The 26,710-nt window shown below is 52.1% G+C and overlaps 1 protein-coding gene across 1 annotated transcript; it reads right to left on the bottom strand.

Moving 5' to 3' along the window:
* Positions 1-16,383: 16,383 nt before the first annotated feature.
* Positions 16,384-20,839, bottom strand: LOC104027601 (protocadherin-10-like). The gene is made up of 4 exons (XM_009478394.2): positions 18,353-20,839; positions 17,074-17,132; positions 16,867-16,955; positions 16,384-16,643 (listed from the first exon to the last, which is right to left on the bottom strand). Exons 1-4 carry the CDS (start codon positions 20,837-20,839, stop codon positions 16,384-16,386), a joined length of 2,895 nt encoding a protein of 964 aa, XP_009476669.2.
* Positions 20,840-26,710: the final 5,871 nt, after the last annotated feature.

Below are 26,710 nucleotides of genomic sequence, written 5' to 3' on the forward strand. Positions count from 1 at the left end.
TTTCTTTATGCAAAGAAGCAGTTAAAGAATCCAGGATAACACAGATAACTTGGAAGAGTTGTTTCTTGCTTACTCAAATCCAGTCCATGCGAATTTCTCACATTCTGATGAAATTCAGCTACTACCTAAGTAGCAGCAGGGTAGTGGGTAGCATTGCACTGCTATGATAGACATACAACTAAATTGCCTTTTATACCACCTGTACCTATCACGAGAAGCCACAAAGGTCGTAAAGAAAAGCTGAGACAATCCTGCAGAAACCATCTGAGTTGGTAGAAGGCTTAGTTTAGCTACTCCGACTTTGGTCAGTCTCAGAGTATGCCCTGTGCCTCTGACTAAGCAGCAAGACGTGAGGAGTGGTTTATCCACATGAAGAAAGAATCTGTACAGAAGAAAAAAATCAGTAAAAGCTACTCACCTTTACACCCCGACAGCCCACCAAGTGCCCGGGCGTTACTCTGAGTCTCCTCCGTTTGATAGGAAGGGGTGAAAGCCTAGCTAAACTGTCGCAAAAAATAACCACGGGTTTCGACATCCTGAGTTCAGTTCATCCATCAGAGCTCACGGAGTGAACACTTGGATTCTTAGAAAAGTAAGTACAGCCTAATGGCAAACACCACCCGAAAGGTTCGTCTCCTGCCGCTCTTTAGACAATGGACAGACAGACCGACTTTTCCAGGGATATTTGGAAAGCTTTAGTTCGACCCCCTCTGAACTCAGAGCATGAGTTACACTTCAGTTCAGTTACACTTTGAGACAAGAAATGGAGAATCGGCAAGAGGGAGAAAAGCAGCAGCTCCGGCAGAATCGCTGCCGTGACACAGGACTCTTCCAGCTCTACCATCCCTGAGATGGAAAGTGCCGTACAGCAGCTCTAGATCAGCCGGCTCGTGGCGACTCTCCCCGTCGTCGGGGATCCGGAAAGAAGAGCCCGTCCCCTCCTGAAGGGCAGGCGAGCCCCGAGCTCACATTGTCGGATGTCGCTTCCTGCGAAGCGGGTACTTCACGCCTCTTTAAGGCAGTTTAGCGGTTAGAGCAGGGCACAGAAAAGCCGAGGTCTGGTTTCAAAGCCCTCCTGAAACTGAAAGCTTTTAAAACAGCCTTCTCCCCCAATCAAGAGTGCCCTAATCACCGAGAGAGGGACCGCCCGTATAGGGTCCCACCGGTCCTTCTGCGGGGCATTCCGCCCTGGGCAATGTCGGCGGAGAGGCCGGGGAAGGGGGTGACCTGGTCGCTCAGCGGCTGGAGCACTCACCATCGCGGGGTTTAGTCCTCGCTTCTGCACATCACCTTCGGCAACCACCGAATATAACGGGGGCAGGCTCATATAGCAGGGAAGGGACACCAAACCCGTCCCTTTCCACCACCTCTGTTTTCAGGACGCTGCCAGAGCTGGACCCTCCCTCCCCCGGCGTTTCTTGGGAAGCTGCCGGCGATGCCGGTTGCTTTGCATCCAACCACTGCTGGCACTCTGCCTGTCACTCGGACAGTGACAGGACCCGTCGCAGGGCCACGCAAAAGCCTTCCCGCAGGCGCCGTGCTGCCGGCCCCGGGCCACCCAGCTCCCTCCGACAAGCCCAGCGCTTGCCTGCAAGCCCGGCTCCTTGAGCCTGGCACCGCTCGCCCGGGCTCCACCGCCGCCATTCGCGGGAAGCGAATAGCGATCCCGGTCGGAAAGCGGATTAAAAATATATATTTTAAAAAATCAGCCACTTCCAAGCCGCTCCCAAGCCAGTGCGTCCGTTCCCGGGAGGGCACGGAGCCGCTTCTCGACCCCGGCGGGTCCCCGCAGCGCCCGCAGGGCGCTCGGCGGAGCAGACGAAGCCCCGCCCCTTCTCCCTACCCCCCCCCCCCCGCCGGAAGTACCCGGCAGCCTTTGCTCCCGCCGCGGCGCACCGGGCCGGGCCCGCCCAGCGGCCGGCGGCCAGCAGGCGACAGCGGCGCGGCGGGCGCCCAGTGGCCACAGCCGCCTCGGCCGCAGCTCCGGGGCCGGGTTCCCCTGCGGGGGCCGGCAGGCGGGTGCTGTCCCCCCGCGCGGGTCTGGGCTCTCGCTGATCCCCTTGAAGGGGGAAGCGACGGTTTTGCCCGCTCTCAGCCGCCGTTGGGGCAGCTCTGTACAGAGTCAGCAACCCCGCCGGAGCAGCAGTTGTGCTTGGTCTGTTTCTGTCTCTCTCTCTCTCTCTCTCTCCTGTCCCCGTAGGGTTCATCCTCACTGGCCTTTGTTTAGGCTGGAATTCCTCCGAGTGGGGTTTATGAGAGCCCGGGTTTTCTCACGTGTTAAGTGTTTTAGGGCCACAGTGCCCGCGGTCTGCCAAGTCCTGGGTTCTTCCTCTGAGGGAAGGCGTGTCTGCTAACACAGACCCCACCCGATCACGGTCAGGCGGAGATACCCTCCAGCAATAAACATTTTGGCTCTTCATCCCGAGGTGAGAGCTCGTGTAATAACCTCTCCAGGCCCCCAGCCTTCCCCAATTAACATCCCTGACATCTGGGCGTTCGCAGCACCCCACACGCCCCCATTTTCCCGGAGGATAGGCACCGACACCCGGCGGTGGGCTGAAGGTTAGCTGCCCCGCCCGCAGCTCTGCGGACCCGCTCAGGCAACCGCACTGTTACAGCCCACCCGCCCCTTCAGGCTGCACAGCGTTGGGACGAGCTGAGCTGGAAATCCTCGTCATCTGCTCCGAGAAAACACATCAGGCACCGTTAGAGCTGGAGGATAAAACGTGGAGAATAATATTTGTAGGTGGCAATTAGCACTGACAGAGAGGAAAGGCGGGCGAGATCGGCTTCCCCGGCCGGGGGTGGTGGAGCGGGATGCACAAGGCAGCCCCTGGGAGCGGGGCTCTGCCTGGCCCAGGACCCTTTGATTGCTGGAAAGGATGTCGAAAGAGAGGGCGAGTTCCCCGGGAGCTGGCCGATCCTGCAAGGCTGGAGAGATGATGCGCACGCCCAGCCCGGTTCTCTGCGCATCCGTGCCAGATCCTGTCCCGGGAGTGGGGGAGTCCCCGCGTTGTCCCACCTTGCAAAAGTTGTGCGGAGGCACCCTGGAGCCCGGCTGGCCGATCCCATTGCCTTTCATTTGCTAAGTTCATTCCCCAGACACCATTAGAGCTACCACTCGGAAGCAGATGGTTCCCCGCCGTCCCGAGGTTCATCCCGGCCAGATTGCATACACTTTATTAATAACCCAACAGATGCTCGGGCACTTTCCAGCTCAGATTATATTTCCTGATTGCTCAAATCCTGGCATGGACGATCTGTTCATTTATCTTCCGCCGCTCCTCTTTGTGCCTTACCAGCACCAACCTGACAAGGATGGAAAGGGTAAAATTCGTGTCCCTCCCGTCCCGATCCTGCATATAAACGTCCAGGAACTGAACTAGGTCTGATGGCAGACTTGGTTTGGCCCTCCTAGCTCCCATGTCCCGGGGAGAACCACCGCTGCGTGCTGCCGGGGACGCTCCGCTCCCCGCGGGCACAGCACGGACGAACCGTCGGGGCCCTCCGGTGCTGCTCTCCGCGGCGGGGCTGGAAGCCCAGGCGCCCCGTTAGCAGCCCGCCTCGCCGGTGCCTGGCAGGGAGCGGTACATGTCGTGACTCCTAGTAAAACAGCAGGAGGCGGAACTTAGGCCCTTTACTTCCCAGGGTTATGCTAATTGGGTCACGGAGAGGCAGGTTCCCCCTCCTGGAGCTGCTTTCCGAACCGTGGGGATCCCTGTATCGAGGTGAATTAAAACAACCCAATGAAGAATAACGACATTGCCCTCGACACGAACTCCCCCAGCCTTGGGCAGTACGGGCAGCGAGACAGGCAGAGCTGATGGCCGGTGACCCCATCTCCCTCACGGACACAGGGTCTTAAGAGAGGAGAGCAATGTACAGGAAGAAACTGCTTACACCCTGCGAGACCCCTCCTGGAAATATATGCTCTGAGCTCCAGAAAAAGCCATCACAGATGTTTCAGCATGTTCAATTTTAATGTATAAAATGGGCTTTTCGTTGCTCTGTAGGGAGAAGCACAAAAGCAGCAGGTTGTTTATACTACTGAATAAACTAAATGCAGGTCTCTGAGGCAAACCACTTACCTTGAAACACAGACCCACAGGAGCGAGCAATGGAGAGATGCATGGTTAATGTTTTACATCTTCAGAGCAGCATCCAAGTGGCTGGCTCAGCACCAGTTAGGTATCATGGAAGGTAGGGGCTGTGGTTCTAATTTGGAATGTAGAAGTCACTTGTAAAGTATAAGTGGCAGGACATTTGGGGTTGAAGTTGAGTGGAGCATGATGTATGAGTTAACCTTAAAGGCTGAGGGCTTAAATTAAGTCTTGAAGCTGAAGGGTAATTGTTAAAGAGAGTTTGGAGGGAAAGTGCATTTATTATCAGGATGCTAGTCATAGTGTAGTTTTAAAATAAAAATAAGAAGCATGGAAATCTTTTCTGCTCAGTGGCAAGCTGGTCTCAGTAAAAGGCACTTCACTTTCTGTGAATGCAAGTGAGAGGCACTCTCAGCAATAACAGAATATTAAAGTCTGTTACATTTTTCATAGCTCCTGACTTTTGCAATATAATTCCACTTCCTTGCCTTCACCATGCTCCCCATGCCCAACAGATTTAGTGCAGTGGTGAGTTTTCTTCATTTCAGCCTCTGTAAATAAAGTGAGAGAATTACACAGTTGCGGGAAAAATAATTCCTTCCTCCTTGTTCTACTGCAATAGGGAAGAAATGCAGGAAATTATGCCAGCCAGGCTTGCCACTGAAAGGAGAATTAGGATGTAAAAGCTGGGAATGTTTTGTTAAGATGGCCAGTGAGCATGATGTGAAAAGGGGTTGTGGGCTATCAGAGACTAAGCTTTTTGTGATTTCAGGAGAAAACCATGTAATACCTTACACCCTGCTTACATAGCAATTTTCTTTCCTACCCATAGGTTCCCCTAATACCACAGATTCCCTGAAATGTCCACCAGAAAGGAAATGAATGGAAATTCCAATCCTGGTACAGGGTTCCTGGTCAGATAGTGACCATTTTATCCAGTTTTCAATGTTCTGCCCACCTTTCTTCCTTGTTTCTGAAACAACAGCTACAAATATTATCCCATGGCATAAATTCTCATAGGTTGTTAAATTAGACAAATCTTCCACCATAATTTTTTTCTTTCACTTTCCTTTGCTGCATACCAGCTGTTCAGGTCCTCAATGCCATCTCCTTTTTTCTTTCACAGACTTCCTAAATACATACGTCCTCAATGAGTTTCCTAGGCCAGGTCACAGAATAAAGCAGAGAATGAGCAAAACCAGCAACAGCAACAAAAATATTTTCTGGGTTGATAAATGTTCTTCGATGACTCACCACTTTGTGCCTCTGACGAATTGTCACCACAATGAGTAAATCTTTTGAAATAACATGCACATTTTAAAGGAATATATAATTATGTGATCTGTTGATGGTTTGCTAATTTTTCAGTCCCAACCTCCTCATTGCTGAACTCAAAAAAGGGGAAATATGAGGCAATCCAAAATAACAAAAGTTGCAAATTAGAACCTTGTAACAAAACAAACAAACAAAAGTCAGAAGGATTCACTTCCTGCATTTTTTCCCTTTTTTCCTCATCACAATTGCCTTGAGAGTGGAAGGATCAGCCACGCTTTTCTTCACTTGGAGGACAGGCATCCCAATAAAGACAAAATGGAAGTGTGGTCTGATGATCAGCCAGCATATGCATGCAAAAGAGAACTCATGGAGGAACTTCAGCTCTCCCTAGAGCAAGGGCATATGGAAATATTTGGGGAAGAGAGAAAGAGATGGGGAACCAGGGCTTATGGGACACCTGTTTGATGTAGGAAAAAAATACTTTATTACCTGCAGACTCTTCCTGTACAGATTTCTAAACAGGCACCAGTAGTGATGAGGGTGCAGAGTCAGTCCCTGGGGGTTGTTCTTGTACAGTTTGACATGAAGACACAAGGCTCCCATCACACAAGTTTTCTCTAAGGTACAAATCTGGTACAGACCTCTGCCCTCATTGCAGGCAGAAAGGGTTGAATTATCATCAGTGATTCCAGGGGCTTGGGCAGTTTGGAAAACTTCTGGGACCAGCTGGTCTTTTTCCACCTCTCCTAGGTCACACCACAGTCTTAGCTAAAACCTATTCTCTCCTCAGTGCCTTATATTCTCCTTATATTCTCTAAACTTCTAATGTTTAAGCTTAGGTGAATGATCCTGGGCATTGCATGGAAAGACATTTGCTTCTGCTCAAGCAGTACTAAAATTACAAGGTTGCCTGATGTTCGAGGTGGGAGGCCAAAAAGCCAACCAGGGCAGTCGGCAGAGCCTGTCTGGCAACCAGTAGCAAGGCATGGTTAGTACAGGGTACACACAGGCTTTGCGAGGCTCCAGGAGAACTTGGCTCCAAGTGAGAGAAACAGAAATTGGTTTGCTTGACAGCTATGCAGAATATTGCATTGGGCTATATGTTGTAAGCAATTGTGATGCAAATATGGAAATGTCCAAATTGCCTCCTTTCTTGCTGTGACCACAGAAACATGTCTGTCTCTTTGGGGTTAAGGAAAGGAAAAAAGCTGTGATCACAGAATAGTTGTATTTGGAAGACATCTCTGGACAACATCTACTCCACTCCCCTCTGCTCAAAGCAGGCTGCCTAGAACTGAGTCCAGCCAGTGATTTTACTCCACATGTTTGTTTCCTTGGATCAGCTTTCAGCATTTGGGAGCTGAAAAAGTGGATTTGTTTGAAGATTTTTGCTGGGTTTGTTTTGTTAGAGATATGCCTGCATCATTCTTGTTTTGGAGGTCTTTCTGTGCACATGAGCTTAAAAATGTTCTCTGTCTTTGTCAAGCCTACTGTTCTCTACTCATCTTTAAGGCAACAACCAGCTGTGTGCATGCCAAAAGATTTAACTGAAAAAATACGTAAAGCAGCAAGCAATCCAGTTGAGCAAATGAATGACAGCCCCACAACCCCAACCTAGAAAACAGCAAAAGCTGCATCTATATTGATGCTTAATTTGCCACCAAAATAAATAAATAAATCAAGCCTTAAGCACCATGACATTCATCAGAGAAACAAAAGCTAGTGCAGATTAGCAGCCTACTCACTTGGAACTGGGGCGGGGGGGGGGGTGGGGGGCGGGAAAGATAACTGAAGCCTGACTCTCAGTCTCAGCCCTTGTAACAAATCCAGATAACAAGGTCTACTATATTTTGTGAACTGCAAGATACCAGGGACTGAAAATGTCCATCAGCCACCCCGGTTAGACTTGCAGCATGGACACCTGTCCCTGGTGTCTAATTTGTTTTCCTCAATCTTTTGGTCTCTTTTGGGCAGAGGCACACCTAGGCCCACCCCACATGAAAACACATGCTTATGAGAAGATCTGCTGTCTCTGGTTCCTGCCCAGGGCCTTAGTTTGGCCAAAGAGCTCACTAGAAAGCTGTAGGTTGAGGGATTCTGCAGCTGCTTTATCTCTTCCCAAGGACATTGGGTAATGCTGTTCTCCTGATTTTTTGCTAACACAAATTCCTTGCAAGCTTAGTCCACTGCCTTGTTTACCACCTCTTGGCTTTTCCACTAAATCCTGGAAAGAAACCAGACACACAATCCTAATGAAAAGCTCGGCATGTGTGGAGTAATTGCTGGAGGTGACTTAGAGATTAAACTTAGATTCACAATTTTAGGAAAGGCCCAGCACTGAAGAAGCCTCCAGGGTGGAGTGCAGTTGGCATGCAAGGAATCCATTTCACGGAAGTTCCCTGGGCCTGCAGTCTTAGACGTCGGCAACACCAGGGTAACTTGGTGTGTTGGCTCTAAGAGGAACTGCCCAGAGGGTGGAGCGGTGTGGAGACACCATGGCCAGGCTCTGTGTGGCACCCCAGATGGGGCTGCTGTGAAGCATTCTGCCCAGCTGGGGCAGCTCCTGTGCCCTTGGATTCCCCAGTACACTCCGTCAAGCCCGGAGACTTGGTCTATCTACGGACATGAAAAGACGAAGCATTTGTCACCTTATTGCTGCTGCTTTTAGTCCCTGTATAGTCCTGACTGTGCCAGAACATAGCAAACAATTTATTATAGATGTACTTACCAAAGGTACAGAGTGCAGTATAATGGAACACTGCGAGAACTTGGGCAAACGATGGATGAATGAAGAAGGAAAATAGGAAAGGGTATAATATGAGACCCTGGACCAACAACCTGTCATGGTTTTGACAAAATGCTGCCCTTTGGTAAACTTTGCTCATTATAATATCATTATAATACCAAAACACACCTCCATCCCAAAACCTACCCACCTCTAAGGTGTGACCACTCCTCACTGAGCTTGCGCTTTGAATTTTTCCTAGCCTATACCTTTAAAGCGAAGCAAGAAAGTTTTACACCAATCATAACAAAGTATGTATGACTAGAGTCACTCAAGCTCCACCTGAAAGGTAAAAAATAGTATAAATTAGCCTAAGAGAGAGGGGATGTTAGGGAAGATACCATTGCGTACCACTCTGACTTCTGGGATCAGTCAACGGGCTGAGCCTCTCTTCCCCCCCATCGGGACACCTTTGGGTAAGATTTGAACACTTGGTTATACCAAGTGTCTCCCCGGGAAACTTAGAAACCTCTATATAGAGTTGCTTTATATCTTTTGATGCATCTGTGTTACCCATGCTTTGGTATTTGCATGTGCCTTGCAGTCAGTAAATTTATCGCCGGTAATACAAAGAACCTGTGTGTCTGTTGCTTTAATAAATTGCTTTGATTCATTGGTCTAGCTGTGATAGTTCTCATTGAACGCGACCAGATGCTTTAAGCGTGGCCGTGGTAGTTCATGCAGCACAACTAGACAAAAGGTGCCTAAGTTATTTGTGCATCTGTAATTGAGATAGTTCAGTGCACTGAACGCAACTGGACTTATAACAACAAATTGGGTACCTTCCAAAGCCCTCTTGACGCAACAGCATGTAAAGGGAGAATTTATATTTCACTTCTTGCCTTTGCTATTGGTTTTAGAAGTGATTGCTCATCAGAAACCAATTACCCCAGAAAGGCTTGGGTTTGGGTCGCTACTGATGTTAGGAGGATGAATAGCCTCATTTGCAATCTCTCCACTGGAAAACAAAAAGTAGTGATAATTAAAAAAAAAGTCTTTTCTAATTCTCTCTGCCCCTGTTTTAATTCACAAAAAAATTAAACTAATAACTCTGTGAGCATGTTATGCAGATACCTGGAGTCAGGGATAAATGGATTAAACTGTCCCAGGCAAATTCCCTGGGGAAGGAACCTCTGAGCAGGCAACTGTTATGCCTTGCAAGTTTCAAAGCTTCTCTGTCAATGCAATCTATGCAGAGAGGAGTCTGTTTTATTTTTCTTTCTTCCTTCTTTCCACCACTCTTTTTCACTTTAATTCCACCTCAGCCAGCAAAAAACTTCCATGATTTTTTGCTGGGTTCATTTTCCCACTCCATCTCCATTTTCCACCTGCCTTTGATCCTTTGTGAAGGAAATTCTCCATGCCAACAGAATCAAGCTTTTCACAAGTGGCTCCCAGGGTCATCTTCCTTCCTCATTTCTTCAGCAGATAGACAGTGCTTTACTAGATAGAAAGCCCTGGGGGAAGACATGAGGGTCCCCACTCTGTTCCCAAGCTCTGTGCTGTGTTTTGTCCCAATATATTTTTTAAAGAAGATACAACATTAAAACAAAGCCTGTAACTTGCCTCTGCTGGTCTCCAAGATAGGAGGAGCAGAAATGATCTAACTCCTCCCTTGCAAGATTGGAAGTGTCTTGCTGGTCAGCCATGATATCCCGCATAGATCTGCCCTGGTTTTCAGACACCTTAATGATGCACATAAGATGGCTCAGTAGACACAAGCACAGCAGATAGGGTGGTTTTGTCCCACTTGGGTGCTGGTGTTGTGCATCATGTGGGTAATATGGAGGGGGCACAATTTCACTAGGGATTTGGCAGTATGGGATCTTCATGGATCCACAGGATGACCGAGACTGAAAGGGATGCCTGGAAGTGATTGGGTCAGCCTCCTGCTCAAAGATTTGATCCAACCCCGCTAGCAAACAATAGCAGATATAACACTTAAGCCAAAAGAGACGCAGAAAAGAGGGCATGAGGGTGGACCCCACAGTGACAGGAAGAGCATGCTGAAGTCAGTTCAGATATCAAAGGAACATGACCATCACGGTGAGTGCTGTCTGACAGGCACTGAGAGAGTCAAATGGCTCATGTCATGTGGCACAACCAGCCAAGAGGACTCTTGGGGAACATGGGAAAAGGATTCAACCCCAGCTATAGATCTCCTTACATACTGGGGCAATTACCAGACTATTTTGCAGGGGGAAGCTAAGAAGAAGAAAAGATGGTTTAAGTAAGGAAACTGAATATAACATTGCATTTCCTGGCAACAGTAAGTTTTAAGCTTTAGTTTCAGGAACTGATTTCAGGATTACATTCCTGAAGTTTGGTCTTCTAGGGGAGACTCAAAGCAAATAGTAAATCTGTTCCTCTGGTCTCTGACAAAGTGCCACTGACAGACAGGTGCTGGGCACGCAGGGCTTTATCTCCATTTCTGGTGAATTATATTAAAGGAAGATCAAGGAGGAGACTGAGGACAAGAGGGATCCTACTGCTGGGATTCAGCCCCAGGTCAAACACCTTACATTTACATACCTGGGTGGATATGTTCCATCTGTACTCGGGGGAGCTTTGGAGATTTAGTCAGTACAGACTGAACAACTGCAGAGCAAGAGCAATGATGAACTGGGTACAAAAGAGCAGCAGCTCTTTGACAGAAAAATTAAGCCTAGTGCCCTCAGCCCTAACGAACATACTGCCCTTGATGGTATGAAAAAACTTTCTGTTAGTTAAAACACCAAGAAATATGGCCATGGACTTAAGAGGAGACTCATCAAATCAGCCAGGCTTCCCTGTGATGCCAGAGTCTAAACTAGCCTCTGAATTTCAGATAGATTTGTGCTGAAAAAATCCTGGTGTAGGGATCTGCATTATTGCTCGCATCACGATGAACTCCAGTACTTTTTAGGGGAAGATTTGGATACAGAAATTCAGTGACTCATTGCAATAGAACAGAACAAATTCAAAGAGTTCATCTTTTCTCTGGGTTCACATAGCAATTTAACCCCAGTTTTTCTATTTCACATGCAGCCTGCTGTCACAGATTCTCTGCATCCTGGCCTATTAGAAATCCTACTGATGCTCATAATATTTTTCTTGATTGATGTTTGCTTTTCCTGCTTCTTTTTCCTTCATACAAGTATGATTTATTTTCTGTGCAGGCAAAATGTATGATAAGACATTTCTGGAGCTATTTAATGATATTTTCTGTTGTAGCCATTATTGAAACAAACTGATTTGATGTGAAGACCTTAGTGACTCTTTGGGAATCTTCACTCTCTCTTCTTTCTTCTGATGCATTTTTTCACCTGTAGTTGTAGATATTCCTAGCAATGAATTACAATAAATATCTCATCACAGATGCCTGCAGATCCTCTGGATGTATTTCTGATGGTTGACTGCACAAATGTTTTATTTTTCAATCCGTTTAACATGAACTTGTTTGGCCTGCTTCCTGGCATTGGAGAAACACTTTGAATTCTGAATCCTGAAATAAAAATCACTGCTATTGTTTAAAACATGTAAAAATGTATAATTTATTCAAATGTAAGATTTGTAAATAATTGAATTTTGTGAGAGACAACTCATTAGTCAAAGTGCAGACTGCACTTAGAGGTCATATTTAATTTATTTTCAAAGCCTTCATTCATGCCTTTTAGTCGAGTATGTCCTAAGTTCTTCAATACAGAAAGGTGTCTACTTATATCTCACAATAATTAAGCTGATTAAGTCATATTATCACTAACAAGAAGCATTAATTCAACTTCGGTGAATGCTGCAAGCATAGTCAGTGACATTTCCACCACTCTATATTGAAAACACATTATAGGCAAACTGGGGAGGCAAAAGCTTCATTTAGCCCAGGCCTGTTTCTTCATCTGATCTCTGTGGAGGAGTTGGCAACTGATGTTTTCAGAGCAGTAAAAAAAAGAAAGGGTGCAAAGGAGCAGAGAAAATCAGCACTTGACAATCATACAGACCATTTTTCAGTGTGGCAGAGGCTAAATTACTATGACAAAAGCTAAAGGATATTTGTTTCTGCAAAACATCTACTGACATCAAAAAGGAAGCAGGAGGAGGGGATCCAGCCAAGAACAGCAGGCTGTTCTGTAGGGTGAGTCCAGGGAGATATTTAAGACACTGAAGCAATTTGAAAAGAAATCAGGATGGACCTTGACCCAGTCCTGGCTAAATTAAGGTGTGTTCATTCCAGCATCATCTTGAGGCGAGGCGAGGCGAGGAGAGGCGAGGCGAGGCGAGGAGAGGCGAGGCGAGGCGAGGCGAGGAGAGGAGAGGCAAGGAGAGGCGAGGAGAGGAGAGGAGAGAGAATAAAGTCCTAGTATCTTTGCAAACTGTAATTAACTACTGAGTGCCACAGACTTACGGGCTGGATCCGGAGCCCTCCAAGGCCAATGTGCAGACTCCCACGGGTACCATGGATTTTAGCTCTGTCCTGCCAGTACCAATCCATCTGGGGAGCTGAGAACACCTGTATTCATGGCTCAACCCAGCCTAACCTGACCACATGCAGAGTGCTGTGTCCCTGCTAAGGTTTCCTGGGGCTTCACTGGCTGCTACTTGACTCTGTGTGGCAGACTGGAATAGAGCTAAGCACCAGTCCCTCTGGGTCCTTTCTCTGTGGCCTCTTTTCTCTCTACCTCTGGATTGATTTTGTCTCTCTGGTATATGCTTTCAAGTCATTACAGAGATATAAGTAATGTTTCCATCCAAACAGTCTATTCAGCAGCAGCAACCAGAACACAAAAAACCCTTATTTGTGCTGATGCCCAGAAGCACTATGTGTCTGCCTAACATGGCCTGCAGCATTTTTCAGCCAACTGCACCACATGGCAGCTTTCCCGCTGTTGTAGAAGCAAATCTCAAGCTGGCTAGCAGGTTTCTGAAAGCCAGATTTGCCTCTGGATCTCTGAGAGAGCTGGAACATATGAGAAGGGCATATAGAGACCGTGCTGTCGAGTATGTCTCCAAAGCTGCTTTCATGCCCAGTGCATTACCAGACTACAGAAAACAGCCAATGCTCATGAACTATGCAGGAGTGTAAGCACAGGAAGAGTTTTAAAAATAACTGGTTGTAGGGCAAAGACCTTGCATTTTTAATGACACCCTGTCCCTGTGGGAGATCTTCAAAGGAGATCTCATCTATTAGATGGACGATTCTGACCAGGCATGCCCTTTGAAGAAGGGATAGTAGTGTGGTTGAATTAGGTTTAAGCAAGTGCTCTCTCCCTTAAAGCAAGTCCATTTTAATTGTCCTTTTTATTGATACGAAGAGAGATCGAGAGATTGAAATTTAGCTCTTGTCAGTGCAGGACTTCCTTGAACTAAGCAAAAGGAGATCCTCAGGGAATGTGGGGTGTTGGGGCCTGGGCTGAGCACTGTGTTGACCCTCAAATCCCTTTTGGAAGAGGCCTGACCTGTATTATGGTGCAAATCTAGGGACCAGCAAGAGGTGCAGATGTTTGTGAGCCTTAGTAGCAGGTGTTAAAAAATGCCAACAAAATGCACTGAAGAGTGACACACTCATGGGAAAGTGGCAAAAGCTGGCTGCTTCATTGCTCAACCTCATGAATTTTCAAGGACAGGGGTGCAAAGTGTCCATTTAAATGCCTGTGTGTTTTGGGGATCAATTTTGAGACCTCCCTTTGGGAAGCCAAACCTGAGAATCTGATACAAAACGCCAGCTCCATGTGTTTGTTTAGACCCTGGATACCACGAAGCACATGTACTGGGTGCTTTTGCTATGTGAGCTAAAACACAGCAAATGGCTTGGCCCTGCTGCAGAGGGGGTGTGGCTGAGCCCCTGTGGGCTCACTGGAGAGGGGCTGCAGTCCTCTCCTAATGCCTGACCAGCACGCCCTGAAAATGGCTGGGAAGATATTGCCAGAGCTAATCTGGGAGAGGAAGATGTTCGCTGCCCCCCACAGGGAGTCAGGTCCATTTGATGCTTTTAGTACTTGAGGCTGTTATTAATTTTATTGTATCACTTCACATAATTCACTTGCTCATTTGAAGCAATGAAACAGGCTAATACTATACAGGCGTGTCAGGCAGTGGTTGTTTGGGGTTCTTTTTCAACCTTGACACTCTGCAGAGACCATTGAAATATGCACTCGGCAGCATAAAATCCTTTGTCCTGCTGTCTAACTGGGACAGGGAATATTTCATCTACCGGCAGCCAGGCAGATGTGAGCTGGGACTGGTCACCAGAAGCAGCCAGGTCCCTTTCCTGTCCAAAGCACTGTCCTCCTGGGTCCCTGACTCCCATGGGGCCCTTTCGAGTGTTCCCTGCACCCCACTTCCACTAAAGAACATGTTTCCCACTTGTAGACAAGGACTTTTCTGGGTTAACCCCAAAAGCCGCATTGCAGCCTCCCCAAGCCAGTCACTGAGCAAACAGGGGGTAAGAGAAGGACAGCCACAGTGTGGCCATCTCAGGACTTCATCCAAAGGTGAACCACTTCCCACATCAAGTCATCCCACCAGCAGATGTGGGCTTGCCTATTCCCAGGTAGTTGGACCCTTCACCTGGCACACATCCAGGTTATCTCTGTGACTCCCGAGGCAAGCTGGTGTGTGGTAAGAATCTTAGGGGAAAGCTTAAATGAACCATAGAAAGCAATGCACAATAACAACAATAAGCCATTACTGTCAGATCCAGCCTCTCTCCCCAGCAGTTCAAAGCCCTTTATGCCCACACCTTGGTGCAAATCTCTGCAGAGTCTCTGCCCAAGCTAGAGCATGACACCTCCAGCACACAGCTCCTCCTGGCCATGACCCCAGAGTGTTCCTGGGTCCAGGGAGGGAGGGAATGGGACCTTGAACCCCAAGCATCCAGGTGAATTGAACAAAATGAGCTCTTCTGGGCTGCTCCAGCAACTCAGGAGGCCAGAGGAACATGTATGTCTGCTGCAGCCAAGAGCCCTGCTCCAAGAGCTGGGCAGCGATTCCTGCTGTAATGTGCAGCTCAGCAATAACCAGGAGCCAGGGTGACCTATTAAAATACAATTTATTGGTACAAATCAGACACTGTGAAACAAACTTGGTTTAGAAAGAGCTGTCATGTTCTGCACAGATGGATTGGAAATGAGCTGTCCTGTGACAGGAGTGATTGGCAATGCTATCAGACAGACCGGGTGGACAGGTGTAAGGTGAACAGGGAAGGGGGAGAGACTGTTCTTGGGCTGGAGTCCTGCCCTTGAGGGCTCCTGACAGCTAGCTAAAAATCCTCAAAGAGAAGCAGGGCACAGTGGGAGATGTCTGTCCTATGCAGGTGGGGCCCTCAGTGGCAGGGGTTACCCCAGGCATTCAGGACTTGGTGAAAACAGAGATCCTGGTGAGGGCAAGGGGAGGACGGAAGAGGACTGTCACCTGTGCTGGGGTCCTTCCGATGGCTGGAAACTATCTTTCATTCAGATGATGTTGCCTTGGGCTAGAGAGTTACCCAGCAGGCCCTGACCTTGTGCATCTCTCAGCTGCTTAAGCCAACAGCTCTTCTGGCCATCCAATCTGTGTGTGCTCCAGCCAATGCTGCTCCCGGCACAAAGACTGGCTGTGTCCTGGACTTTGGGTCTCCAGTTCTGCAAGTGTCGGGTCAGGGTTTGAAGGGAAGCACCCATAATGGCTGGGTTTTGCACTCACTTCCCAGAGAAGCCAGACACCAATGGCTGCTCTGGACATGCAACACATCCCACTGGATCTCAGGGACAGAGCAATAGTCACTGCCCCAGTATGTAGGGTCAGGCTTGACTGAACCAGCCTTGATTTGCCTACATTTTCCATGCCTACTGGGACAGAAATACAGGCATGCAGCTCAGTACATTCACACAGCCAGACAAGACAAAGAAGTGACAATGTTTACAGAGATGGATGGTCCCTAAGGGGACATGGGAATGGGTAAACTAAAGGCAGATTTTCTTAAATCTGGTCATATGGACCCCCAACAGCACCTGCTGCCAACACAGATCTGCAGGATGAGATGGGAGAAATGACACCACCCCACCCCATCCCCCCCCATCCCTATCACTTCTCAGTCTCTTGCTCCTTAAATCCTTTCCCCGTGCTCTGGGGAGCCACTGTGCCAGCAGCCCCACAAAGTCCTGAGTGGCCTGTACATGGGGCTGTGTGCTGTGGGTGGACCTAGCAGCTGAAATAATGCAAGTGATTCCCAGGGCCTTGGGCACACCCATCCAGGCCCAGCGCTGGTCACTATTTCAGGTCATTGTTGATAACCACACTGTCATACATGTCACAGTAAGTTGTCATCTTCTTCCTCTTGCCAAAGGTGGAGAAGCTGTTCTTGTTCTCCTGGCCCAGGAAGAGGGGCATGTCTTTGCTGGAAAGCAAAGTGGGGGTGCCAGGGATGTAGACATTGTGCTGATAATCCAGAGCTGGGATGTGCACTGGGTACAAGGGGCTGTACTGGGGTGTCCAGATGCTGTTGGTACCTGCTGAAGCCTTCTGATACTCTGGAGGAAAGATGAGTGTGAGACTGGCTCAGTGGAGGTCACATCCATAGCTCAGTGGGACAGTGACATCCACATGTCACCATCCTCCCTTCTGGGGCCTGGACACTCCTTCCACACCACAAAACTCTACCACTGCTAGGAGCCAGGATGTGTCCCCCCCACTGCATCTCCACCAAGTGACAAGAGGGTCTGGTCTTCCCAGCCCCAGTGCCCCAATACTAACCAGAGACAGGGGTCACCAGTGTGCACAGCCTCTCGTGCTCCTTCTGGAGGGCTCTGCAGATTTCCCCCACGTCCTCCAGGCTCTGGGAGCTAAAGAGAGGAAGGAGACTGGTTCAAAGCTGCATTGGAGATAACTTTCCTGTCCCCACATCCCCCTTCCCTCTGTTCTGCTCTGCTCCCTCTGTTCCCACAGTGCCGGATTTGGTACCTCTTCAGGGCAGGTCGCTGCATGCTTGGAGGCAGCCAGTCCATGTTGGGCTGTTTGATCTGGAAAACACAGGGAAGGGCAAGGCTGGTTATTGGTACCCCCTCTTAATCAGCCCTGGGACCCTCTGCTAATCAGCCTTGCCCTGCCAGCACAAGGCTTCAGTAGCCAGGGATGCAGGACTCCATCTCCTCCTGTGTGGAGAAGCAACAAGCACATTACAATTTTAGGGAAACTGAGGCAGTGCTGAACCAGCCTGTTCCCTTCTCGACCTTCCCCACCCTCCTGAGATATTGGGGTTGTCTGGGGCTTGCTTTCCATCTCTGGGAGGTCTGTCCTTCTGGGGAGAGAGAAGGGCTTTCCCTATTTCTGTTAATTTTAAAAAGCCTTTTTTGCAGGTGTGATGGTAACTTAGCCCGGGTCTCAGGCACCAAAGTGTGAGAGGTGTGGAAATTGGCTGCATACCCCATGTCCCAGGGGAGTTGCAAACAACTAGGGGAAAATCCCATTAACATATTAGAGAAGTGAGTCCAGTGGTGCAAGGAGACATGCAGGGAAAGCCTCTTGGCAGCGAGTCTTGGGGTCTCCTTAGAAGGGCTGTTTTATTAAAAGTCAAATGTAAGTGGATTATGCACCTCATCACTCTCTATCCTTGCAATTATGTTTTAGAGAGTCTTTCATTGGGAAAATTAGACGTTCCTCATTTCAATACTTTACAAATATTGACATCAAAATCCCACCGCAAAGACCCCACTCCCTCCCTGCTGGTGCAGCCCGATGCATCACAGTGGTCGGGCCTGGGTGCCAGAAGTGGGGGCACGAGTGGTGCCAGCACGGCCGGGACCAGCCCGGGTGCAGCAGCGGGACACTGCGGACCCCCGCTGGCACAGGGGGAGCAGGGCGGCAGTGATGTTCAGGCTGTTCCAGCATGAACTGCTCACCCACACAAAGCAGATGCTGCCCCTCTCCTCCCCCGCCCCCCCATCCCACCCCCTCATCCCGGGGCACCGGAGCATCTCCGTTGCCTGTAATGGATGCAAAAGGCAGTGGGAAGGGATTTCCTCTCATGTCAGCCGAGCCTGACACTCCCCCGGTAATTAGACCCGTGGGAAGCTCGGTGGAGAGTTTCCTGCTGCCTGACGGCTCCTAATTCGTGCACTGATCAAAGGTGCCAGTTATTCTCTGGGAAAAGCCATGCCTGGTTTCTTCCACAGCAGAGGCTGAGAGAGGGGTCCAGGGGGACCTGTGGAGCACCGGTAAGCAGCGTCGGGCATGGCATTACCTGCTTGGATACATGGAGATGTTGGCCTGGCTGGGACTGCTTCCCGGGGTCCTTCTCATTGTTCCAGGGTGGGCTGCAGGGTTTGAGGAACATGAAGTCACTCTGGGCAGATTCAGGACCGAGGCAGACCTTGTAGCAGTAGCCCAGGGGGCCGCCCCCTGGCACGTTGGGGCAGGTGGCAGCTGTGATCCCCACAGGGGTCTGTGCTGACAGGTTGGATGTCTTCAGGCCATCAGGGGAGGATCTGGACCAGGGGCAGCAGTGGCAGCGGGGCAGTGAGCAGCCGCCACCTTGGCAGGAACGGCGCTCTCCACGGCAGCGAATGGCTGTGAGGATGAGGATGGCAAAGAGGAAGGTGAAGGAGATGGAGCCCAGGGAGACAAGGAGGTAGAGGGTGAGTGGGGAGGATGAGGAGGCCGCTGGGGGGAGGTTGAACTCGCTGAAGTCAGAGAGAGTCTGAGGCATGGTCTCCACCACTGAAAGCAGGAGGGACATGGTGGCAGAGAGGGCTGGCTGCCCACCATCCCGCACCTGCACCACCAGCCGCTGCCAGGTTGCATCCTGCTCCAGAAAGGAGCGGAGGGTGCGCAGCTCGCCTGTGTCTGGTGCCACACTGAAGAGGGTGAAGTCAGTGGCCTGGAGAAGCTGGTAGGAGAGGTGGGAGTTCAGCCCGGCATCCGCATCCACCGCCGACACCGTGCCCACAAGGTAGCCAGGCCCGGCTGATCGCGGCACCAGCTCAGTGGCCACAGAGCCATTGCGCAGCATGGGGGAAACAATGACTGGAGCATTGTCATTCTGGTCCAGCACAAAGATGTGGACTGTGACGTTGGCACTGAGTGGGGGGAAACCTGCGTCCTGTGCTTGCACCTGGATCTGGAAGCTGCGGATCTGCTCATAATCAAGGGAACGCAGGGCATACATGTGACCACTGTCTGAGTTGATAGACACGTAGGTGCCCACAGGCATGCCATGGATGTGCCCATCAGCAATGGAGTAGGACAGGTAGGCATTTTGTTTGCAGTCGGGGTCCAATGCACTGACAGAGCAGATGGAGGCACCTGGTGCATTGTTCTCCATCACGTAGACACTGTAGGAGGACTGGAGGAAGCGTGGGGCATTGTCGTTCACATCGGACACCAGGACAGTGAGCATGCTGCGGGTCAGCAACGTCGGGGAGCCCTTGTCCCGTGCTGTAATGCTTATGTTGTACTCAGGCACAATCTCCCGGTCCAGCATCTGCGTAGTGACCAGCGTGTAGTAGTTGTGGAAGGAGGAGCGCAGCTCGAAGGGTATGTGAGGGTCGACCTCGCAGCTCACATGCCCATTGTCCCCAGAGTCCCGGTCCAGAACACTGATGACAGCGATGACAGTGCCTGGTGGGGCATCCTCCAGCACAGGTGTGGACACAGAGGTGAGGGTCACCTCTGGTGCATTGTCATTCACATCAAGGAGGTGCACAAGCACCTGGCAGTGCACAGCCACAGCCGAGGGTCCACGGTCCTTGGCTTGCACATAGAGCTCGTGGAGGCTTGCCCGCTCATAGTCCAGGGAGCCCTTCAGCAGTATCTGCCCACTGCGGGGCTCTACATGGAAGAGCTCCTGGACACCTGGTGGTGTGTGGCCACTGAAGGAGTACTCAATCTCCCCGTTGGGGCCCTCATCCAGGTCAGTGGCATTGAGTTGAATGACCAGGGTGCCAGGAGGGGCATCCTCAGGAAGGCTCACACCATACGAGGGCTGGTCAAAGGCAGGCACATTGTCATTCGCGTCCAGCACCGTGACAAGGATTTGAGCTGTGCCTGAGCGCTCAGGGACACCGCCGTCAACAGCGGTGAGCAGCACCCAGTGCATGCGTTGCTGCTCGCGGTCGAGGGCACGCTCCAGCACTAGCTCTGCAAACTTGCTGGCATCACTGCGTGTCTGAACCTCGAGTGAAAAGAAACCATTGGGGCTGAGCCGGTAGGTGTGCACCGAGTTGGTACCTGTATCAGGGTCCTGGGCGCTCTCCAGTGGGAAGCGGGCACCGAGCATGGCGGACTCAGCCACCTCCAGCACATACTCTTGCCAGGGGAAGGTGGGTGCATGGTCATTGATGTCCAGCACCTCCACCTCGACACGGTAGAGCTCCAGTGGGCTCTCGATGAGGAGCTGCAGGTGGAGCAGACAGGTATCCGCGGCCTTGCACACCTCCTCCCGGTCAATCCGCTCGTTCACAAAGAGGATCCCGTTCTCCAGGTTCACCTCCAGGTGCTGCCTGGCCCCGGCCCGCGACATGATGCGGAACCGCCGTGCCGACAGGGTGGACACGTCCAGCCCCAGGTCCTCACCCAGATTGGCCACGAAGGCTCCGTGCTCCAATTCCTCTGGCACGGCGTAGCGCAGCTGCCCGCCTGCAGGGCGCGGTGCCGGGGGCCCGGCCAGCAGGAGGAAGAGGAGGGAGCGGAGGAAGAGCTGCCCCCGCCCAGAGCCTGCCCCGGCCTCCATGTCCCCTCAGCCCTCCCGGGGACACGAGGTCCCACGCGCGCCGCCGCGTCCCCCCTCGCCTTTGCTCGCCCCTTGCACTTCCAGAGTTTCGGACTCCCGGGGACGGCGAGGGAGGGCCCTTCCCGGAGCTGGGGGGCCAAGCCGCGGCCACCGGCGGCCGCTTAACTCTTTCCTTGCTGGCCCCGGGGACGGGATGCAATCCGGGCCACGGTGCCACACCAGAATTGCTCTAGCGGAATCGGGCGCACCTGAGGAGGGGGCTAGCCCCGGGGAGGTTCTGTTAACGGCGGTGGGAGCTCCAGCGAGACCGATCGCTGCCCGGGGCACCGGTATTACCCCGCAGATGCTGCGGTCGTCCCCGCGGTAGATTAAGAGGAGCCTGGATCGCGGCGGCTGCCAAATCCCCTGGCCGCGTCCCCCGCCGTGCTGGTCCTAACCTTTACCAGATGGTTAAGCCCCTCCAGACTTGATTACATTTCCCTGCACACCGTTTTCCTTGTAATGCGGGGTTTTTAATTACCGGAGCAGGGGGGATTACAGCCCTGGATAAAGCTGTGCCCATCAGCGCTGAGGCACAGAGAAACGACCCCCCTTCCTTCCCTGCCTGCTCCCACCCCCGACACCCCACCTGCCCACAGCCCGGCGCCCCTAATCCCCGTCCCCCACCGGGGACCCCAGCGCCAGCGCCCTCGGGTTCTCGGGGCACGATCCCGCCGCAGACCCGAGGACCTCCCCCCCGTCCCGGCGGCTCCCCCCGCGGGCACAAACTTTCCGCCGCCGCAGAAGGCGATGGGGAGGCGGGCGCGGACCGAGCGTCGGGTCCCCCACCTGCAACAGACGGAGCCCCCTGCGACCCCCGCCTCCCCACCCCGCCCCAGTACCGATCACGGTCCCTCCGCTGGCCGATCCGTTCTCCCCGCAGACCAGTCTTCAGCCGCCGCCGCCGCGCCCGGGCAGCTCCGTCCGTCGCCTCCCACCGGCGCCGTCCCCGGGGGCGCTCGGTAACGGGACGGGGCGGCCGCCCCCAGCCCCGCGGCTGCTTTGGGCGCGGATAATCCCCTAACGATCTAGTTAAGGGCTCGGCGGGGCTCGGAGCGGCTTTAGCCGTGCAGCGATATTTCACCGCCTTTGTCTCTGCCTCCCGGTCCCCGGTGGGAAGGGAACCGCCGGCCCCAACCGGCCCTCCCCGCTCCCCACGGGGACCCGCGTGGAACGCAGGAACCAGGGGTGAAAGAGAGACCGGAGGAAGCAGGAGGCGGCGGGGCTGGAGGGGTGTTAGGCTGAGGAAAGGGGATTTGGTCCCTGGGAGCGCAGCGCGACCCACGCGGGACGTGCCGCGCTCGGGGGCCGCCGGTTAGGGAGAGGCGCGGGTAAGGGCGGGGTGGTCACGCGTGGGCTCGGGCCGCTCGCGGGTGGAGTCGGGACGGCTCCCGGTAAGTGAAGCCCAGGCGGACTCGGAAGCGCCGATCACGGCCGGCCCGTCCCCCGCACCATCTCCCACGCCAGGGCCACCGCTGGCGTCGTCGTTGTCACACACACACATCCACCCACCCCGCCCCGATCTGTTTCTTTCTCATCCCACAATCCTCCCCCCGCCCCAGTCCCCGATCTGTCCCCCTCTTCCTGCCCTGCATCACTGCCCAGTCCTGCCCGGGGCTGGGAGCCCGGAGGTGGGAGAGCCAGTCCTGCCCGAGGGCTGCTCACGTCAGAGGAGCGGGGGATGACACTGGACACAGATATTTTTGGGGGTCTCTTTTCCCTCCCTCCAGTCCTTCCCCGTCTCCGACCAAGTGCGTTCCGGGAAATCCTCGGAGCGGCTCTCGACCTTTTGTTTGATTCAGATTAGAATATTCATTCCGCCCCCCTCTCCAGGTACAACCTGCTCCCGGCAGGATCCGTGCCCCTCCGGCCCCCTGCCTGGTCCTGCCTGCCCTTTTCCGGCTCTGGTCGGCGGTGCCCCCCCGCGCAGTTCTCCATCGCCGCTTCTTTGGGGCAATCCGCCCCCCAGCTTGCTTCCCTCCCCTAAGGGAGGTCACGGGATAGTCCCATCCTGTTCCTTTTCCTCGCCACCCCAACCTTGGGGCCCCTTCCTGCCCCACCCCCAGTCCTCAGGGGACCGAGGTCAGAAGTGGGGGGCTGAAGAGGGGGCACAGGCTTGTTCCAAAGATCCCTTTCCTGAAGGAAATGGCACAGGCTGGGGGTGGCTGGGGGTGATGCAGAGGGATGGGGGGGAGGATCCGAAAAACAGCCTTGTGGGGGGGGGCATAGCAGAGGAAGCAGAGGAGGGTGAACAGCAGGATGGGGGAGATGGCATGGGGACAGTCCAGCACACCAGCTAACACCCCATTTCACATCCTGTAGATTTTAAGCCCCCTCTTGTGAGGCAGGGGAGTGTTCAGATGCCAGCCCTGTTCTCTTGGGGTAAGGAATCAGGATGCAGTGAGAAGCTTGTTTTGGGAAGATGCTGGAAGCTAGAAGAAGGTGTGGGGGGGGTCCTCTCTGAGATGTCTTGGCACAGGCAGGTCGGTGACCAGTTGCTGCAGGTCAGCACTGATGTGCCTTGGCAAGGCCAGCCGGAGGGATCAGGGTGGGATGTAGCAGGAGATGCAGCAGGTCGAGCTGCCTTGGAAAAGCCATGCAGAGAGCAAAGGGTTGGGGGACCACCATCCAGTTGCCTGCAGGCACCAAACCTTGCCCAGCCATCACTGTCACTCCAATTTCCTGCCCACTGCATTCTGGGGCAGCAGAAGGGCCTGAAAGAAAAGCTGTCCCTGCTAGACCATATATCCCTTACCCCATCCCCCAGCTCCCCCTGGCGCCTGTCTGCCCAGCCGTGCATGTGAGTTTGCTGCTCCCTTCTTGCTCGAAGCAAGAGCAGTTACAGTTTGCAGTGCCCAAGAGGGGAACCACAGTGGGAGGGGGGGCTCTCATGATTAAAGATGAAAGCAGCCCAGGTCCCATGACTGGTAAACCACTCCAGAGTTGCTTGTGCAGGGTCAAGGGCTGGGGGGCTTGGTCTTTGAAGCCACAAAGACCTGTGCAGCAGGATGACCTGATCAGTGCCCCTCCACCTCTGACGCTTTGGCTCCCTGCCTTCCCATGGGAGGAAAAAACAGTGCCCTGAAGGGGACCAGTGGCCATCTTTATCAGTGCTGGTGGGGCACCCTGCCTGCCCTTGGGTGCTGGGATGCAAAACGTGAAACATGCCCAGTCTCCTTTCAGAGGCATACAGGGACAGGATGAGAAGCTACAGGCATGAGCTGGAGAAGGGAAATTCTCATTAGGTGTTAGGGAAAAAATCTTCACCATAAGGGTAGTAAAACACTGGCACAAGGACCAGACTGGAGCAGGAATTGCCATCATTGGAGATACTCCTGAGCAACCTAATCTACCAGCCCTTCTCTGAGCAAGGATGCACCAGGGACCTTCAGAAGTCCTAACTGATCAAAACTATTGTGTGATTCCAAAAGTCCCAATCTGCATCAACCCACCCTGAGCAAAGGTGAAGTGGTCACCAAGGCGAGGGTGCCCAGAGCGCCTTGGTTTCAAGGGAGCGCAAGTCCTGTGTTTCTCAACGAGGCATTTCTTTTCGCAGATGCCTTGCCCAGAGGTGGAGTATGGAGCAATGAAGGATGCTGGGCCTCCATTCCCACTGGAAGTCCTAGTCCATGGGCTCAGTAGTTGCTCAGTACCCTCATATTCTCTGGCAGCAGCGCAGGTAGACCTTTCGCAGCAGTCAGGTTTAGACCCAGGGTGTGTCAGCAATTTTTTCCTGAAGTTCCAGGTGGTTTGTAGGTGAGAAGAAGATGCAGCTGAGGTGGCCAGCTCAAGGGCCACTACTGGTAGAGTAAACTGGATTCTCTTGGCCAGCGACACATAGCAACACATCCACCAACCCCTCCTGCTGGGATAGATGGAGGCTGAGACACAGGCCCAACTCTGCGTGGACCCTCCATACCATTACCTACTTTTGAGCATTTTTAGGACATGGGGGCCAGTCCCACTCAGCTTCTGGGTAGGCCAGTTCTGGCTCCCTGTAGGACACAGACTTCACTGGCAGCTTGGGAAGTCAATGTCTCCACTCCTGCTTCAGAGCGTGGGCTTTCCTTGCAAGCCCAAGCCTGCAAAGGGACCTGCTTTCATGGCTGGTGTCTTATTCCTCTTGAAGTAAGAGACCTCGGACCTAAATCAGAAGAAGGGCTGGGTCCCCATCATCCTGAGAGCTGGGACTTTTACTGCTCTGAGCACTTTCTTAGAGGACCCCCCCTAAAATATCCTGTGGGAATGTCTTCTCTCCCCTGGGAAGGACTGAGAAGGAATGGGGGTCAGTGAGCAGGAAAGTAAGGGTGGGCAATGGTGTGATGCTTGCATGGGGGAAGAGCAGAGGCTTTGTGAGAGAGGAGGTAACAGTTCTCCTCTGTCAGGCACCAGTGTGACTGATCATGGAATACTGCGTACAGCACCTGCATCTGAAGTTTTGAAAGAAGATTAAAAAATTGATTTAAGGCTTGGAAAAATATTTTACAGGCAGAAGCATAAATGAAACTTCCTGAACTCTGTGCAGAAAAAAGCCAGAGGAAGTTTGATGGCAGGACCAGGGACACGTCACAAGGAAGAAAAGCTGAGAACAATTTTACTGTTAAAGGCATGCAGACTCGTGGCTTGAACCAGGCAGCTTCATGCACTGGACAGTGAAAGAGGATCAAGCTGTCAGAACTGTTGATGGTGTCTATGTCTCTTGGTGTCTGGAGATCCACATGGAACAGAAGATACGGGTTCGTCAAGCCAAATTTCCCCAATGTAGCTCAATGAAAGGGGAAGACTGGCCCTGGGGAGAGGGGTTCCAATTGACCTCACCTCCACCAACAGAGAAACCACTGCAGCTCTCCCCTCCATGTGGGTGATCCCACAAGAAATTTGACCTGCTTTTTTCTATGAGAAGGAGGTCCTGTAGCCACAAGGAAGTATCTTGTCAGCTCCTAAAGGGCTCCAGGGAAGGGGCCATAACCATAACATAACCCTCTCCTCTCCTCTCCTCTCGCAATGTGCTAAATAAATAGCAGCTGGAAATGTTGGAGTTGGGACCCCAAGGAGGAGGCCAAGGGGCAGGAGCTGGGGTGGATGTTTCCTTGTCCTCTCCCCACACACATCTCCTTGCATCAACATCCAAAAAACAAATGGGTGCCTGCATTTCACTTTGAAGTCCCACATCCCTAGGCTAGGTTGGTGGTTTCAGGAGGGAAAGGTAGAAAAAGGCATGTTCTCCTTTGTCCCCATTTCTGTTTTTTAGCTATCTGCTTCTATGAAGCCATCCTGGATCTCTGGGGATGCATCTCTGGAGAAGCAATTCCAATTCTTGCAGTCCTGGACAGATATGGGGATGTTCCCTGCTTCCCTGTCCCCCTTTGACTTCATTTCTCTGCCCCCATTCCCAGGATAGGGACTGCCTCTACCATCCCACCCTCCCTTAGCCTCTGCCGGGGGCTGTGTGGCCCCCTGAGATATGCCCCATCTGCTCCTGGGAGCTTTGCAGATCCTCTAGGTCTCCCTTTTCTCCCCCACCAGCCCTACTTCTTTCCTTTCTGTCTGGGAGATCAGTCATCGTGGGTGTCGACAGGCATGCACCCGACCCCCCTGGGAGGATGGGGAGCGTGAAGCTGGGGGTGGTGTTCTGCCTCGAGAAGGCAAAGCTGCCATCAGCAGGTGCTTTGATCTACAGACAATTACAGATAAGTGTAGGACTTCACTCCGCTCAGCCAATAAATAATGGAATTTGTGGGTTGACACAGACAGATTTCCCCCAAACTGTCAGAGAAGGGGAGACAGAGAGTGAGCGAACTGGAGCCAGAGCAGCTGGAGGGAGAGGACAGG

Source organism: Pelecanus crispus, chromosome 8 (genome assembly GCF_030463565.1).
Source record: "Pelecanus crispus isolate bPelCri1 chromosome 8, bPelCri1.pri, whole genome shotgun sequence".
NCBI classification, from domain to species: domain Eukaryota; kingdom Metazoa; phylum Chordata; class Aves; order Pelecaniformes; family Pelecanidae; genus Pelecanus; species Pelecanus crispus.

What these genes read in the sequence shown, in the direction of transcription:
- LOC104027601 (XM_009478394.2), bottom strand. Translation starts at nt 20,839, where the DNA reads ATGGAGGCCGGGGCAGGCTCTGGGCGGGGGCAGCTCTTCCTCCGCTCC. An exon ending in ATCTCCATGTATCCAAGCAG is followed by an intron (nt 17,133 to 18,352) that starts GTAATGCCATGC and finishes TGTGTTTTCCAG; the next exon opens with ATCAAACAGCCCAACATGGA. An exon ending in ACTGGTGACCCCTGTCTCTG is followed by an intron (nt 16,644 to 16,866) that starts GTTAGTATTGGG and finishes TCTTTCCTCCAG; the next exon opens with AGTATCAGAAGGCTTCAGCA.